At 50.2% G+C, this 18,436-nt stretch overlaps 1 protein-coding gene across 2 annotated transcripts in view; it reads right to left on the bottom strand.

Annotated features, from left to right (window-relative positions):
• Nucleotides 1–18,436, bottom strand: part of CSMD2 (CUB and Sushi multiple domains 2) — a 604,641-nt gene that overhangs the window by 324,751 nt on the left and 261,454 nt on the right. For both annotated transcript variants that reach the window (XM_087446344.1, XM_087446345.1), the window contains exon 6: nt 52–164. In XM_087446344.1, coding sequence (XP_087302470.1) covers nt 52–164 — 113 coding nt within the window. The remainder of the gene's footprint in view (nt 1–51; nt 165–18,436) is intronic.

The following is an 18,436-nucleotide window of genomic DNA, read 5'->3' as shown; positions in this document are numbered from 1 at the left end:
GCATCATCTCTGCTGCCCACCGAGGAAGCATGGCGGTCCGGCCCCGCCTACCTTGGTACTGGGCGCTGAAGCCGCGCTGCCGGTGGTTGCCGTCCGACGTGAAGTGCAGCCGCAGCCAGTTCTTGCTGCTGATGACGGGCGCTGGGAGGCTGGCTCCGGTGAACCTGCGGGGAGAGGAAGCAGGCGGGGTTGGGACAGGGGCCCAGGCATCCAGGGGTCTCCCCACTTCCCAGGCGTGCTAGGGCCTCAGCCCAGGCCCGGAGCAGGAAGGGAGGGCTGTGCCCCCCCAGCCATCCTTCCGTAGCCGGGGGCCTGAGCACGTTGAGGTGGCTCCTCCAGGGGCTCCTCCCACTGCTGGGTTTCCCTGAGATGCCGAGAGGAGGGGCGGGTCCTTCAGGCCTGGAGCAGGGGTCCAGCACCCCCAGCAGAGGTTCATCTCAGCCCTTCCAGCAGAGGCCCACCCTCCCCCAGCAGATGTCCATCCCCCCACCCGCAGCAGAGACCCAGATCCCCCAGCAAAGTCCAGCCGCCATGTAGAGGACCAGCCTCCTGCTCAGCAGAGGTTTAGGCCCCACTCCCGGGCAGAGGTTCAGCTATCCCAGCAACCCCTCAGGCCCGCCAGGGAGTCCGGAGAAAGGGCTTGGGTGCCACTACAGGCAGTGCGGCCCTTCACAGGTGTGAGAGCCCATTTTTGGGTCACTCACTAGCCTCTGGGTCTCTGGTACCTACCCCTCCAACCCCCGCCCCTGCAGCCTCCACAAGAGCCCTCCCCCCTGCTGGGCTCGGCCCTCCTCTCTTAGACCACCCTCCTCCGGGTTCCAGCCAGTCCAGCTCACTGGGTGGGGCACCAGGATATCTCCCCCTGTCACTGGTCACCGCCCCAGCCTCTTGACCAGCTGCTGTCCTGAGCCAACTTCCAGGTCAATCAGCTTTCCTCCTAGGGTTACTCAGAGCACAAGAACCTTCAGCGGCTCCCCAGTGCCCCCACAAGACTGGTCTTCTGAGCTTTCCACCCCATCCCCTGCTTGGACGGGCCTCTGCTCAGCACTGGCCCTCTCCCCCAAATCAGGCTAGCCCTCGATGCCCCCCTCTCTCTGCTTATTCCCCTGCTCCCCAGGAATCCCTCCGCCTTCTCCCCTCTACCCACAGCTCCTAGCTGGCCCAATGCTCGGTCTTCCTTCTTCCTCCTGCATCTAAATCAGGTACAAAACCTGCTGGCTCCATCACTCCTCGCTCCTGTCTGCTCCCACACACCCGGACACCCTACTTACATCTCTGTGCTTCCTCCTTCTCCATGTCTTTGCCTTTTCTGTCTGGAATATACCCACCTGTAACCCCTTCTCCTGCCCAACCCATGTCAGCTGAGACGACTTTGGGACGCCCTCGAATATCACATCCCCAGGAAAGCCTTTCCCGCTCTCCTTGGCCTGAAGCCACACAGATTTGGGTTCAGATCCAGGCTTCACCGCTTACTACCGGTGTGTCCTAGGACCAGTTACTTCACCTTTCTGAGAATGAGAATAATAATACCAGCCTGAAGAGTTCGTGGAATAAATGAGAGAGCTTCTGGACAAAGAACCTAGCCCAGTACCTGACACAATAGAGCTCCATAAATATAATTTTCCCTTCCCCTCCTCTGGATGTCACAGCATTTTATTCAAAGTGTAATTCATTTATCTGGTGTGTGTCTCCCTAGGATAACTCCTCAAAGAGGGCAGTGTAGCCTGGTGGTGAAGAAGCCCAGGCTCTAGAGGGATCGGCTGTTATCTTATGAAAATTACTCAAGCTCTCTGTGACTTGATCTATAAAATGGGGATAATAACAACCCCTCCCTCAGAGGGTGGCAGGGATTCAATGAGATAATACACAAAGAAGACTTTAGCCCGGTCCCTGGCAATAGAGAGCTCTTGGTAAAAGGCAGCTACTGTTTTGTTCGTCATCATTTTTATTCCTCATCTTTGTACCAAGCACTGAACACGAGGCTTGGCACAAAGCAGGTGTGTCAGGATTCCAGCAGAAAACAGGTGGCACCGCCCTATGAGAGTAATTCCAGGAGTGTAATGAATGGACTCTTTACAAAGGGGAAACCGCCAGGCAGGGGACAGTGTCCTGGGGCTGGTAACAAGGGGGCTTGTTACCACTTACAGGCCTGGAGAGGAAAGGGCTAGCCCCAAAGAAGAAGGCTGCGTGGAAGGGGCCACCATCCAGGACCAAGATCTTCAGTCAAGACTACAGCCAGTGTGTGCAAATCCCACCAGGAGGCAGCAAGGAATGAATACTTGAAACTCACTCTCCTCCCTCCCCTCCTCCAATCTCCAGCTGATGCTTCTGTTGATATAGCCCTATTGGAAGCCGAAGGGCAAGGGAGCACACTGATGCAGCCTCACAGGTAAGTCTTCCTAGGCTTGAAACAGGGTGGAGCAGGGAAGGGAGAGGATCTGGAGGGGCATATGGAAGATATCCAGCATAGTGGGTCTCCATAAATATGTATTAAACAAGAGAACTAACCAAGGATCTTCACACTCTGCAAAAGTGAGTTTTTACTATAATGAAAATGCTGACACACACCAAATTCCAGGAATACAACCCACATTGCTATGGTAAGAGCTATTATAGAAACCAATTACTGTATTTCACCAGATCCCATTTAAAATAGTTTATTACAGGCTGAGTCATTTAAGTTTTCTAAGGAGCCACAAACAGTAGTGGGTTTTTTCCCCCAGATCAAGTTCAATTCTATCTCAGTGACAAAGCTGGAAGGCTGTTTACATAAGGGAAGTAGAAATGGGGAGAATTTACCTGAATAATTCAGAACCAAAGGCTGTTTATTGCAAGATGGAGAGGGGAGGGTGCTGAGATCCCAAGAGCTGGATAAGAGTCAAGATCAGGATTGTCACTCCAAGTCAGTAAGGCTTCTCCGGCCCCAGGATCTGTTTAACCCCCAATTGTACAGCCCTGGGAAGCCCCGAGGGACACCTTTGAATCCCGTTAATTGTTAATCCCCAAGGCTTAAACTCTCAGGGCCCTGTGTAGCTCAGGCATCTGTACTCTGTTCTGTTCCTGCCTCCCTGGACATAAACGTGCATTGAGAGTTTTCTTGGCATCTGTCAAAACTTGGAGGCTTACATGTTGGAATCATCACATCAGACTCTGCCACTGAGACAGTGTCATGCCTCGCTCAAAACTCTCCAATAAAAAGAACAAACTACTGACACACAACAGCAGGGATGACTCGCAAAAGCATCAGGCTGAGTGATAAAAGAATACATACTGTATGATTCCATTTCTAGGAAACTCTGGAAAAGACTAATCTATAGCGAGAGAAAGCAGAGCTAGGGGTCAGAGGTACGGGTGGGATTGCCTGGGAGGGAGGACAGGGGACCTTCTGAGGTGGAAATGCTCTATATCAGGAATGAGATGGTGGTTATATGGGATGTACCCATTTGTCAAAGTTTGGAGAACTGTACTTTTAAAATGGGTAATTTTATTTTATGTAAATTATATCTGAATAGAGTTAATTAAAAACAAATCTTCAATGGTTCCAATCTTTAGAGTAAAAGATCTTCCTATGGCCTCTGGGCCTTAGAAAGGCCAGTGCGTCTTCACCTCTCCTGTCTCCTTCTCTCCTCAGCTCTTTAATCTTTAGGCTCCAGCCACATGGATTTCCCTGCTGTTCAAAACTGGCCAGAACTGCTACTGCCTCAGGGCCTTTGCACTTGACATTTCTTCTGCCTGCTAGCTGGCTCTTCTCCCAGACCTCCAACTGGCTCGCCCCCTCACTTCCTCTAAGGCTTTGATCAAATAACACCTTCTCCGTGGAGCCTTCCTGGTCTGACTCCTGCCTGCCTTCCCTCCCTGAGCACGTGTGTGTGTGCGCCTGTGCACACAGACACGCACACTCAGACACACCATACTCCAGTCAAACCTTATATGTACTGGAACACACACTGCTTTTTTTGTGCTTCTCTGCCTTTGCACTTGCTGCTCTTTACGTCCTTTCCCACTGCACCACCTGGCTGCACAGAGAGGTTAAGAAACTTGCTCAAGGGCACACAGCTATTAAGTGGCAGAGGTGGGATTCAAACCCAGACCATCCCGCTCAGATTCTACATACTCAGCCAATGCATTATACTGACCCATGCATGCAAGCACGAAGGAAGGCAGTGGAACAGCCTCGGCTGAATTCCATTCTGTTCCTTTTCTTCTCCTCTCCCCTCCCCACAGGGTCCTCTTTAATTTTGCTCCCTCTTAGAATCATAATTAAAGGAGAGAAACACAAAGAGAGATTCTCCCCTTCAAACCTTTCTGTCCACATTAACTTCACCATGGGGGGCCTGGGGAATTCTAAGTTCACCCAGGAAATTGCTATTGCAGTACAACATAAAATGTATTTAAGCAATTACACTCAATTTTTTTTTCTTTTTGGTAAATTGACTTCCATTAAATGGGGCTTCATTAATGGAATCTGGCTTGAGGAGAGTAAAAAATCACTCCCTTTAATGCATGTAGTTGATTATGGAAAAAGTGGCTTCGAGTTCCTCTGCAGAAAGCTCTACGCTCTTCTCTGGGTGATAGGAGAGCTCAGGGCAGACTTCATGGAAAGCATTTCTTCTTAAGAAGCTTCTCATATAGTCAGGATGTTGGGGTGCTGAGAGACACCCCCCACAAGATTACAACAGTGACTCTGCAAGGAATTGCTGCCTAATTGTACACTGGGGGATGAGTATCAGCAGATCTTAGTTTAAATCTCAGCATTCCTGAAAACCGACATCCTGGGGGAATATTCATTCATTCATTTACTCACCAAGCACACACTGCTGGGTACAAGGCACCGTGCTTGCCAGTGGGTGCCACGCCCACTGTGGTTCCCTAGACATGGGGAGTCCCTGCAAAGCCTGTAATCTACAAGACTCAGCTGCAAGGGCCCTTCTCTGTGCAGCCTCCACTCCTCGGTCAACAGCCTCTGGCTTTGTGTTCCCAGAGCGCCTCCTGTGGGCTTTATCTCTTAACTAAGTTATGTGCACGGCCTGGATCTGATTCAGGGGGGAGAATCTCTGCATCCCAGGGCCAGGCATAACCATCCCTCCATCCCCCAGGCTGGCCAGGGAGAATGTGAAGTATAGCAGGTGCTCACCCACTCCCAGCACCTCTTCCCTTCCCACCCACCATCTGCTCTCCTCCCTGTTGGATGGAGGGGACACTGATGCCACCAGGGAGACCCTTCTAGAAATGTCCTGGTGCTGGTGGGCAAGAGCACCAAGGCCCTTGTTGGAGGCCCACTCCTGCTCCCCTCAAGCTTCCTCTTATCCCCGAAGCAAGTCTCTATTGACTCAGCCCTGACACCCAGTCTCATCACAAATGATTTCCATATCAGTTTTCCTTTAGCCAAATGCCTAGGACTCTTGCTATGTCAAGATAAACTCCTTTCCCAGGACAAATCCATGATGTTATATATTTTCCAAGAACTGAGTGAATGGGATGACTGCAGGTCTCTTTTGGATATGGGTGCCAGATTCCCCCAGTCTCCAAACTTATCTAGAAAGAGGCCCCTTGGCCTCCCAAGGCTCTGGTTCCCAGCAGCGCCTGCCCACCCTGGTTGTTCAGGCAGCTCTTGGCTGGGGCCATGCTATAAAGATTCGACTCCCGGCTACCTACCTACATGTTTTTGGGGTGTTTACTATGCTCTGAACAAACCAAAGCTTCCCCCTAATCATGCCTGCTCATTGGTGTTCTCTCTCCCCATAATCCACACCATCCTGCCAGCCACCCAACCCAGGCGTCAACCTTAACTCCTCCCATTCCTTCACTCCCATGGCCAACTGTGGCCAAGTCTCCACCTCACAACCTCATCATTCCTCACCTGGACTGTAGAGACAGCCTTCTGATCTGTCCTCCACCTCCAATCCACCTTCTGTACTCTGAGGGGAGGTTTGATCCAGGCCCTGCCTTGCTGGAAACCCAGCAGCAAAGGTCCACTGGCTCCAGGATAAAGTCTAAACTTTGTAATGCCACCCTCTCCAATGACACCCACTGTGAGCTCCAGCTACTTTCATGTCTCCATGCCTTTGCATATGCTGTTCCCTCTACCTGGATGCCCTTTCCCGTTGCCCCACCTGACTACCTGGGAAAATATGACTGACCCCATAAACGTAACCAAATGTCTCCTTTCCTCCACCTCTCTCTCTCCCTGCCCTCATGGGGGAAGCAGTTCCCTCCACTGTGTCCCCTTTGCACATGGACACGCCCCTGCCATTGTACTGGGCTCACCATATCACAATCATCTTTTTTTTGTTGTTGTTTTTTGGTGAGGAATATCGGCCCTGAGCTAACATGCATGCCAATCCTCCTCTTTTTGCTGAGGAAGACTGGCCCTGAGCTAAGATCCATGCTGATTTTCCTCCACTTTATATGGGACGTTGCCACAGCACGGCCTGACAAGCTGTGTGTCAGTGCACGCCCGGGACCCAAACCCGGGCCGCCAGCAGCGGAGTGCGCGCACTTAACCGCCACGCCACAGGGCCGGCCCTCACAATCATCTTTTGACTTGACCATCTCCTCGACTAGAAGGCGAGCTCCATAGGAGCAGGGACAGGATTTTCTCTGTCTCGGTACATCCAGCAACACAGCACAGAGCCTGACCCACAGAACAGATCAATTCCACAGAACAGGGGTAGGCAAACTACAGCTTGCTGTCTGTTTTTGTAAATAAAGTTTTATTAGATCACAACTGTGCTGACTCGTTTACATATTATCTGCTTTTCATGCCACAATGGCAGAGTTCAGTAGTTGTGACAGAAACTATAACCCGCAGAGCCAAAAATATTGATCTCACCCTTTACAGAAAGAGTTTCCTGACATCTACTGTGGAAGCCTTGCTGATGATATATTTGATTGGCAAAAAATAATTTCTAAGTAGGGAATGATAAAGAATATACACGTAGCTTAAACATTTCATTATAATGTAAAAATACTTCAATGTACATTTATTTGCCAATCCATTTAATGCAGGGTCAAGGTCTTTCCTTTAACCCTGGAATCATTCTGCATTGTCCCTCTTGTATAAACTACACCCATAATGCATCGTTCACCATTTCCAATTTTGCTACAGCTCATCCAGTCAACAAATGCTTATTGAGCACCGACGGTGTGCCAGGCACTGTGCGAGGCACGGGGGAGGCAGCAGTGAGTAGGAGACCCGGTCCCACCCCGACTGAACTGACTCACTGGCGCACACCTCGTGTTTAGGAAGCAATTCTTTTTAGAGATTCTCCTTCATGGAGTCATTCCAAAGCATTCAATTTAGTTTCCATAGATGCAACTATATTTCCATTCACACTCATATTTCATCAGTTTATGTGCTGTTTAATTTAAAACACATAATTACAATAACAAGTATGATGGGCACCGAGAGAGTTGGCAACAAACTCACGTGATTCTCAGAAAGCGCGAGACTCGGCTGGTAGGTGCCAGAAGTGGAGAGGCGGTGGGGGTGGGGGTGGGAGACAGCCTGCAGGCAGCTGGTGCTGAGAGTGCCACTGGGCACTGGTTAGCAAGACCCGTCACGGCCATGGGGGTGCCGGCTATGCCAGGAGGCTGCTTTGCTGGAGCCGGTTAAGAGCACTTTTTCATACACCCTTTGTGAATGAAGGAATGAACAAACAAATGGGAGTCTCTAGCTTTCAATAGTGAGGCATCTTTTCTAATTACTTCCCTTTTGCTATCAGGAGACTGGGAACCAGCTAATCTTAAAATCCTATTTGAGAAGGACTTCAGAGGCCTTCTAGGTCTAATGCTCAGCTGTGTATGAACCCAACCACAGCAATCTTGACAAACGGTCAGTCAAGATCTGTTCCGAATGCTTCCAAAGACCAAGAACTCACCTCCCTGCCAAGTTCTCCCCGTCCACTTTGATCCAGCCCCACTCTTCTAGCTACTTCCTGCTCATCCCTCAGGCGTCATCTTACAGTCACTGGCTCCAGGAAGCCACTTGGCTTCTCCCTGTACCTCGGGACTCGGTGCACTTTCTCCACCATAGTCCTTGTCTCACCAGGCATTGTTCAGGGGTCTGCCTCCCCTACAGTATTGTGAGCTCCCTGAAGACAGAAGCTGTTTCTTGCTTGTCTAGTTCTTTCCTCTGTACCTTCCAGAGTGTCTGACACATGGAAAAAGCTCAGTAAATATTGCTCACTGGAAGAAAGAACGCTTGAATGAATGAATTAATGAACAAATGAGATCCTGCTGGTGGAAGCAGAGGGCATATGTGGGGAAAAGCAGAGAAAAAGACAGGTGAGCAAGTGAGCCTGGAGACAGTAGAGAGGGCCTCGGAGGCCAAGCTGGGTTTCTTCTTGGTTTCCCATGAAGACATGCTGCCCCAAACCTTGGTCCCATAACCCTTGCTGTGCTCCCCATTCGCATGGCAGTTTGCTGGTATCTTTTCGGGGGACTCTTCTCATGCTGACGTATCCTCAAGGCAGGAACAGTGGAGTCTGGAAGTCAATGTGGGCAACTGTTCCTTCTTCCCCAGAAGCAACTCAATAAACTCAGCAAATTGTCACGGCTCTTCCCTGCTCAGCTAATTGCTAGGTCCAGGGAAGCCACATGAACCACATCAGGTAGATGCTTTTCCTCCAGATGCACTGCTCCCTGGAGGGCATGTGTCTGAGCCTGGGAGTGTGAGGGACAGGGCTCCTGGCTGTGTTTGCTGTTGAGATGAGGATGTCATCACTGATGTCCTGGGGCTTGCGTAGTGAGGGGGGCACATTGAGAAGGTCTGGGGAGTGACTTGGGGTGTCAGTTCCTTCCATTCCCAGCCCAGCTGCTCACCTGGCAGGGCTGCTGGGTGAGGCGTTTTCTGCCTCTGTGGAGAGGCTGTGCCCACGATGCTGAAGTGAACAGAATGGGGTTGGGTCTGGAGATGGGAACAGGTGCCGGGTGCCAAGATCTGGCTGAGGGGGCTTGTGGTGGACCCCCAACAACCTTTCGGGGGATGCCCAACTCTCCTTTTCTGTCTCCAGGTCCAAATCATGCAGCTCCACTCTTTCCTGAGTGCTAGAAGCCTTTGAAGATCAGTCTCCCTCCCTCAACCAACAGCTCCTGAGAGGGGCAGCCATATGACCCTTAGGCCACAGCTGATTGGATGGGTGTGGCCTTGTGACCCAGGCTGGACCAATCAGCTGATGGGTTTGTGCAGTCATGATGAAGAGAAGGCCCCACAGGCCTGGCTCTCCTGGAGGAGATTTGGGAAACGGGTGTCCCAGCATCATTTCTTCCACTTCTATTGATGCCCCCACACTCCATCACTCTTATATGATGTCCTATGCCTTGCACGTTCGTCCTCCTCCAGGTCCTGCTCCAGTCTGACTGGGACAGAATCTAAGAGCCGCCTCGGCCCTGACCAGCTGCTGGGCCCTCAGCTGGCTGCTCCCTGCCCCAAGCCTTAGTCTGTCTTACTACAGACTAGACCTGAGATCTAGCCTGGAGACCTGAGATCCCCATCCCTGAGATGTTAAACCCTACCCCATCAGGCTTGGCCCAAGAACAGGGTGCAGCCATAGGAGCCTAGTGACCATGGCACACTCACTCTACCTGGACCCTCTCCCCTTCCTGGCTCAGGTCTCTGCCTGGGTGGAGATGCCACCTGAATGGTTCACCACCTGCCTTGTTCCCCTGCACAGAGGCAATAGGTTTAAGAAGGTAAAGGGTTAAGGGCTGGGCATCTGGAATCAGACAGTCCTGTATTTGAATCTGGGCTCCACTGTTTACTAGTTATGTAAATGTGGGCATGTGCCATAACTTCTCTTAGCCTCCGTTTGCTCATCTGTGCAATGGGACTCCTGTGAACAGCTGTGCTCTTGCATATAACATGTCCATGACTGTGCCAACACATAGTAGGTGCCTCACAAATGTGAACTATTCTCCTCACTTGCTTAGGTCTGCGAAGAGAGGGGATGGAGTCTTATCAGTGTCTTGAACCCTACCCTCCAGAGCACCCAGGGATTAAGCAGATCCCAGAGCACCCTGGCCTAGGTTTCGCTGGAGAAGTAAGGATGCCTGCCTCCACTTGGGTGACAGAACAGTGCAGGGGTGAAAGGGCAGGGCACCTGCATAACCAGTACACTTGGTAGCCACCTTCCCTCTCTCCCTCGGGTGGCCCCAGCCTGGCCTCCACCAGCTCCTGCTTACTCAGCCTTGCCCATCTTCTGCCTGTCACCGGCGGACATGACTTGGAGAAGGGACCTGCCCCCCTTCCAGGGAACGTGGCAACGTATGCCTCGCAGAGGCCTCTGGGGATTACATTTGGGTAATACTTCTCATCCAGAGGAAATGTTTACAGATGGCTTATCGAGCAGCCTCCCATGCCAGCCTTTGCCTGCCACTCGACTGCTGTTCTGGGTTTGAGCATCACTGATGCTCCCTCTCTCCCTCCAGGAGGCAGCTAGCCAGCCCTGACTGAGACTTCAGCAGCTCTGAAGCCCTGGCTGAGGGAGTAAGCCTTCCGGTCGGCTGGAGAACGGATGGGCTAAAACATCTCGGGGATGCTAAGTCAGTGAGCAAGGTGTCATAGAGTCAGACAGAGCTGGATTCTGATCCTGCCTCCACATCCATCAGCTATGTGACCTTGGCAAGGTTACTTCACCTCTCTGAGCCTCTCTTTCCCCAGTGTGTATCTCATAGTGCGATTGTGATGATTAAAGGAGATGAGTGATGCTCATCCACTCCTGCTGAGGCTTCAAGACACAGCAGCCACAATTCTTGGTCATGTCATGTCCCCGTGCAGCAAGGCAGACTCGTGGGCAACATTTGCTGAGTACTAGAAAGGAGTCTGGGGTAGAGAGTAAGCACATGGGCCCTTCAAGGCACCTGCCTGGGTTCAAATATCAGCTCTAAACTTACTAGCTGTCTAACTTTGGGCAAGGAACGGACCTGCTTTGGGCCTCAGTTTCCCCATCTATTTAATAAGGATAACAACAGCGCCCACCCCACGGAGCTGTTAGGAGGTTTAAGTGAGATAATGGGTATAAAAGCTCTCAGTACAGTGCTAGATGCATAGCAAGTGCTCAGAAAGCACTGGCTATCATGACTGAGGGGTGACGATGTGCCCGTGTTGTACATATACCATCTGAATAACAAACCAGAGGTCTGGCCAGTAGTACAGTGGAGCAAAACCAAGTAGAGGGGAGAGGAAGGAGATAGGAAGGAGAGAATGGAAAACGTGGGGAGAGCAGAGTTCCTGTCTTCTTATATTGCTCACTTCCATCACATCTGGGTTAATGTCTTATACTTTTGGTTTCAAGTGGCATAAATCTAGATCAAATCAGCCTGAAATAGAGAAGAAATTATTGGTCAAACCATAGGAAAAGCAGGGCTGTGGCTGGCCCCAGGGATGACTAGACCCAGGGACTCAAATGCCACAAGGCCCCTCTCCCTGCATCCCATCTGTGCTCTGCTGGCTTCATTCTCTCTATTGCAAATGGCGGCTGCTTGGGGCTGGAACCACGGCCACCCTCAGTAGCTCCCTGGTCCACCCACTCACCTTCATCTCCAGAGAGAAGATGAAGATTTCTTCCCTTGTTTCCAATTAGAAAAAGGAAGGCTTTTGATTAGTCCAGCTGGGGTATGTGCCCACTCCTCAGGGGAGGCCTCTGAGTAGTCCAGCTGGGGTATATGCCCACTCCTGGGACCAAGGGCATGGGCCCCTAGTGGAACCCCATGACTGGTTTGGGGGACAGTTCTCCAGAAGAAGGAATGTGCTCAAAAGAAGGAAGGGGTGCTGGGCAGATAAAACAAAAGATGTCCACTGTGGCTGAAAGAGGCAATGGTTCCACTCTTCCTACTCTGTGGTGGAAGGGAGTGGCTTTGTCAAGGCCTGTGAGGGGTATCCACAGCACACTGAGGGTTATCTCCCCAAAGTTGGTCTTGTTCTAGATCCCGTCCTCTCCCCCTTTGCCGCATCCTGCCAGAGGTAAGCAGGCATGCCTGGCCCCCACTATGCTGATCCCACTCTTGTGCCTGGTCATCTGTCCCATTTTCTGCCCACTTGTCCACTAATCCACTGGGCTGGGTGCTGACTCCTCACTCAGCTTCAGCCTGCCTCTGCCCTTGGGAGTGGACCCAGTTTCCATGTGGACCCGCAGATGCTGGTGTGGTTCTGGGGGCCGACCAGATCAGTCTACCTGCTGGATGCAGGCATCCTATGAACTGGGGATAGATTAACTAGATCCGCCTGGAATGAAGATCAATCCAGATGAGAAAAGTCTCCCCTGAATTGCATAAGTGTTGAGATTTAGACACATTACTGTCCTTCCACCTGCCCTCCTCCTGCAAGACTTGGCCTTGTTCCTTCCCCGCTTCCTCCTCTCCTTGGCCCCAGCCAAGGGAGTTCCTAGACTACCAGTGGAGGCTAAACACATGGCCTTAGGAGTCAAACTAACCTGAGTTTGAGGCCTGGCTCTGCCACTCATTGCTGTGTGGCCCTGGACAAATTAATCTCCCTCTCTAAGCTTCTGGAGATGATATACCTAAAGCATTGTCATCATTTTGTTTTTTTTTGAGGAAGATCAGCCCTGAGCTAACATACCTGCTAATCCTCCTTTTGTTTTGCTGAGGAAGACAGGCCCTGAGCTAACATCTATTGCCAATCCTCCTCCCATTTTTCCCCAAAGTCCCAGTAGATAGTTGTATGTCATAGTTGCACATCCTTCTAGTTGCTGTGTGTGGGACGCGGCCTCAGCATGGCCAGAGAAGCAGTGCGTCGGTGCGCGCCCGGGATCTGAACCTGGGCCCCCAGTAGCAGAGCGTGTGCACTTAACCGCTAAGCCACGGGGCCGGCCCCCTGTCATCATTTTTATTAAAACATCCTGTTCACATCTGATTGGGAAGGAGTTCTTGGTATGAGGTCAGTGCCAAAGAGCCTAGGTCTGGCTGCTTATGACCCTGCCTTCCCCACCAGTCTGGCTTCCAGGAAATTTCAGATGCCTCTCTCTACCACCACCTTCCTTCCTAAGACATATCCATCCCTCAAACATTGCTTATCGATGGCCATCAAAGAAGCAGCCACAATGCTCCAGCAACTCACAGCTATTTATTGAGGTGTGTGTGTGTGTGTGTGTGTGTGTGTGTGTGTGAGAATGAGTGAGTGACTGAACTGAAAGAACATGAGAGTGAATTAACTGGTAAGCAAACAAGTGAATTAGTGACTTAATGAGTCAGCGAGTGAGAGAATAAGAGTGTGTAAAATTGAGCAGATCATGCTCCCTGCCCCCTCAACTAATCTAATAAGTGGCAGCATAACTTTTTCATCTTTATTAACACCAGCAGTGGTTAGGAATAGCACAGGAAAAGTCAGAGACCACCAGTTGTATGAGAAAGATAGTGTATTCATTTCCTACTGCTGCTTCAACAAATTACTACAGATTTAGTGGCTTAAAACAACACAGATTTATCATCTTATGAGGTCAGAAGTCCAGTCTCACTGGGCCAAGGTCAAGGTGCCTGCAGGGCTGCGCTCCCTCTGGAGGCTCTGGGGCAGAATCCATTTGCTTGCCTTTCTCAGCTTCTAGCGGCTGCCTCATTTCTTGGCTTGTGGCCTCTTTCTCCATCTTCAAAGCCAGCAGCGTAGCATCTCAAATATCTCTCTGACTCTGACCCTCTGCATCTGTCACCACATCTCTGTCTCTAACTCTGACACTCCTGCCTCGCTCTTACAAGGACCCAGGCGATTACATCAGGCCCACCGGGATAATCCAGGATAATCTCCCTGTCGCAAAATCCTTAACATAATCACATCTGCAAAGTTCCTTTTGCCACGTGAGGTAACATATTCACGGGCTTCGGGGCTTAGGATGTGGATGTCTTGGTGGAGCCATTATTCTACCTACCACAGATACCTTGCTCAGAGGGCAAGTCAGCCACTGATTCCCACTGCACAGGAGGAGGGGCAGGAGGGGGTGGAGGAAGCATCAAAGAATTTATCACACGCCCCTGCCAGGCACTTTTGTTCTTGTTGTTGTTGCTGTGGCTTGAGCACCGAGATTTTTAGAAGCTCCTCAGGTGGTTTCAGCATGCCTCCAAATTTGAGGAACACTGATAGAAGATATGTCAAGAGCCTAGGCTGCTGCAGCGGAGGCTAAAATCTGCCCTGTGATTCCTGGAGGAGAGAGATCAAGAGCAGAGCATCTCAACCCTGGGAGCCCATTACTGTCAGAGGGGGAGATTTTTTTTTAAACTTTTTATTTTGAAATGAGAACAGAGTGGCAAAGACAGCACAGAAATTCCCCGTATACCCCTCTCCCAGCTTTCCCTAATATTAGCATCTTACATAACCAGCGGACATGTATCAAAACTAAGAAATCAACATTGCTACAGTACTAGTAGCTCAATGGAAGATTATATTCAGATTTCCCCAGCTTTTCCACTAATGCCCTTGTTTTTGTTCCAAGATCTCATCCTGCATCTCCCACTGCAGTGAGTTGTCATGTCTACTTAGGCTCCTCCAATCTGGGTCAGTTTCTAGGCTTTCCTGTTTTCTCAAGACCTTGACATTTTTGAAGAGTACTGGTCAAGGATTTTACAGAATGTCCCTTAATTTGGGTTTGTCTAATATTTTCTCACGATTATATCAAGGTTATGAATTTGGAGGAAGAACAGCACAGGGTGAGATGCTCTTATTATCACATCCTATAAAGAAAGAGGGGGATTCGATATCAACATGGCCCATTACTGATGGTGTTCACCTTGATCCCTTGGTGAAGGTGCTATCTGCCGGCTTTCTCCCCTGTAAATGTACAGATTGTTCTTTTCCACACTCTCTTCACTAGAAGTGAGTTCCTAAGTCCAGCCCACGCTGTAGGGGAGGGGGAGGGTCAGGTGCGTTACTCCCATCATTTCAGTTAGTCACTCTGCACCACTTTATTATCACCTCACTGCTTTTTACAGATAAGATTGCAACAAGCTGGACTTGCCAAAGCTATCCAGTTAGTAGGTGGCGAAGCTAGAATTTGAACTCATGTCTGTCTGGCTCCAAAGGCCATGTTCTTTCCTCTTCACGTTATCCCTGCCAAGTAAAGAAGATCTCGTAATCCCCGAGGTGGGAGTTTCCTCCCAGGTGGCCCAGACAGAGTTTTTCACATCAGTCCATGGATTGTGACCCATCGTGGGTCATGAGATCAGTCCACTGGTTGCATTTTGAATAACAAGATAAAGTAGAGGAGACTATAACAGAAGAGAATAGAAAATAAAAGAGTACGTCATATACGTAGTAAGTATAGTTTCGTAAAACTTTTGTTTCTGTAAACTCTCTGTGCTTAGAGACCTTTATCTTTACACTGGGGATAAAAATAGCACAACCCCTCTACACACACACACAGGGTTGTTACGAAGATTAAATGAATTGATATAGGTTAAGTGCTCAGAACAGGGGCTGGCGCACATTAAGCATTATATAAATATTACGAAGTATACACATACATAAATGGGTCATGATGTAAAACGTACTTCTTATTGTAGACTGCAATCAAAAAGTTTGAAAATACTGCACTCAGATCTCTACACCGGGGTTGGCAGATTTATGACTTCCAGCCCACTGTTTATTTTTATAAAATTTTATTGGGGCACAGCCACAATCATTCATTTACATATTTTCTATGGCTACTTTTGAGCTACAATGGCAGAGTTGGGTATTTGTAACAGAAACCGTGCAGTACACAAGGCCTAAAATATTTACTGTCTGCCCCTCCAGACCAGCACCCCTGGCTAGAGAGCATCTCAGAATACAAAGGATATTAGCTGCCTCCACCTAGGCCGTGTGGCCCTGTCCTGCCACGGCCCTGGCAGGCACGCTTGCCCCTGCAGACCACTCTAGCTGTGTGACTGCCGGGCACTTGGGCCTCCAGAAGCTCAATACCCTTCTACCTTGGATTGATGCCCACATGTGCTTTATTTATCCACCTCCACGGCTGTTTATAGCGGAAGGCTAGAAACATGCTACACTGCTCAGGGTCCCAGCAGGAAACAGATGGCTGCTCAAATTAGAATAATTTGAGGAGTGTTTAATAAAGAGGCTATTTACAGAGGGAAGGGCAAGGTGTGAGAAAGCCACAAGGGATAGCAGAGTCCTTGGAGACTAGGAAAAGCAGAGGTCCCACCACCCTCGGCGGGGCGGGGGGAGGGGGGCAAGGAGAGGGAGCAATTCCTAACCTGGAAGGAGAGTCATTCAGAGAGGACACCTTAAGAGAAGCCGAGACTTTCAGCCCATGGATGGAGAGCCAGCTGCAGGTGACCCCTGGGGAGGGAGCTAGGAGAATAAGTGCCTTGACCTCACCTTCCTCCCTCCCTGATCTCCTCTTGGGGTCCCCATCGGCCAAACTGAAATGGAAGCCTGAGGGCGTGGGATCCATTGATGTGGTCCATATGGGTCAGCTTCCCAGGGCAGACAGCAAGGTGGAGAAAGTTCGAGAGGGGATCCGGAGGGGCAAACCTGATTCCAGCACCCACAGCATGGATGTAGAAAGCCAGGTGTACTCACCCTCCTGTAGCTCCGCTAGACAAAGAATTCCCCTGCTTTGTCCCTCCCAGTTGGGAGTGTGGCCTGAACACCAAAGGGTTGTCATAGCTTTTGCCTTCTCTTCCTAGATCTGCTAGGGTCTAGGTGGTTATCACGGGGTTAATCTTCCTGGAGCTTATCATTGTGAGAGGGGTAGGAGGTCATGAGCAGAGGGACAGATAGGCTGCTGGAGTTTTTTGTGAGTCTGAGCCGGATGTGATTAATATGTATAAATGTTAGCCAAGTTCTTCCTCACAATCTGTCCTTCTATCTCGGGAAGGAGCTGTGTCCCAGTAATCCCTGCAGCCCAGCTCAGGTCCAACAAACATGTGAGCCAACCTCTGGCCCCCTGGGCGAATGAGCCAGAGTGAAGAAAAGCTACCTGGGCTGAGAAATGTCCCCAGAGTAATCTGTTTCCGCTGGCCAGACCCCTCCGCCCCCACCACTAGCCCAGACTTCCTCGGCTGTGATCTGCTATCTCACAGGCCCCCAAATCCAGCCCCAAAACTACAGCCTGTCACCTGGAGGGTCCTTCCTGGCCAGTCTACAACACTGATTTTACAGATGAGGACGGAAGGGGCCAGCTTAGGTAGCCCAGCCACTTCACGGCAGAGCTGGGGCTCTAATCAATTTCCATCTTTTGTCTACAGAAGATGGAAGTTGAAGTCAGTCTTGGAGCCCTGGGAATGGACTTGGCAAAATTCAAAATGTGGTCTAGTCTTAGGCAAGTTTCCTTGTCAGACTCAGCTGCTGAGGCCACACACCCAGCCACTCGGCCCCTCGGCCCCCGAGGCAGCAGTTCTGTGCAGGCGGGATGAAGCACAGCCTTGAGTCAGGCAGATGGGTCCAAATCCAGACTCCCACCTGTTAGTGGCTGTTTTACCTTAAACAGGTTATTTTTTATGTTAATGAGGCTCGAGTTTCTAGTCTTGTAAATTTGGTGCTACGATCAACCACTGAGTTGTAGTAACTCCATTACTGTACAAGCAAGTACCTCACAGTGTCCAGGGTTCAATAAATGATGCTTTTATTGTCTTTCCTTTTCCCTCCAGTTGGAAGACTGGTGGAATATTTGCAACTGCTTTTACAAAAAGCCAGAAGCCAACTAGTTTGAGTGTAACTGTTAGAGCTTTGTGCTCTAACCCCAAGAAACCAGGACCCCTGTGATGAGAGCGGGGAGACCTCCTGCTATGGCAAGGATTCTCTCTCATTTTCATGGACTCAAGTGTCCTGCTCCCTTCTCCCCCCCTCCAAATTTCTTCAGAGAAGTGGAGTTCAGACTTATAGCCCAAGTGCTCGGGTTTTAAATTAGACAACATTGTCCTGACAGGAACCAAGTCACAGCTGTCATACCTGATTATTTTTAGAATTACTACTAAACTCTTTGTACGGTGTGAGCTGCCATTGTTGAAGGCAAACAGAAAGACTTCACATTTTATCATGACAGCTCTGGAGCCATCCACCTCCTCATGTTCATTATTTCCAGCCTGTTTTTGGAAAGGATGATGCGGCATCTTGACAATCTTATGGCAAGGAGAGCAGACCCCGTGGTTCATTACTACATCTAAGGGATTCAAAGCACCCAAAGCTGAGCAGAGCCTACTGCCTCCAGGAAGCCAAGGAGGAATATTCTAGGGGAAGGAGATGCTCCAGAGCCTTCTCTGGATCAACCATCATCTTCCATGAAAAGCAAAAGTTGACCCTCAAGTCACCAGCCAATAAGAGTACTTGTATGCAAATACCACAGGCACTGGCCAGGAGTGGCCAGCTTGTGAGTGATGTCACAGTCCCCTCCTTGACTCAACAATGCCACCAGCACTTAAAAGGCTAACCGTTGACTGCAGCTCTTGCAGAGAGAAAAATTCACCGCAAGCAGAGCACCTTCTAGATTGCTCC

The sequence above is a fragment of the Ceratotherium simum genome, chromosome 22, assembly GCF_057802395.1.
Source record: "Ceratotherium simum simum isolate JZ-2026a chromosome 22, ASM5780239v1, whole genome shotgun sequence".
NCBI classification, from domain to species: domain Eukaryota; kingdom Metazoa; phylum Chordata; class Mammalia; order Perissodactyla; family Rhinocerotidae; genus Ceratotherium; species Ceratotherium simum.
Note: the sequence above shows the minus strand (reverse complement) of the source record. Positions and strands in the feature narration are given on the sequence as shown.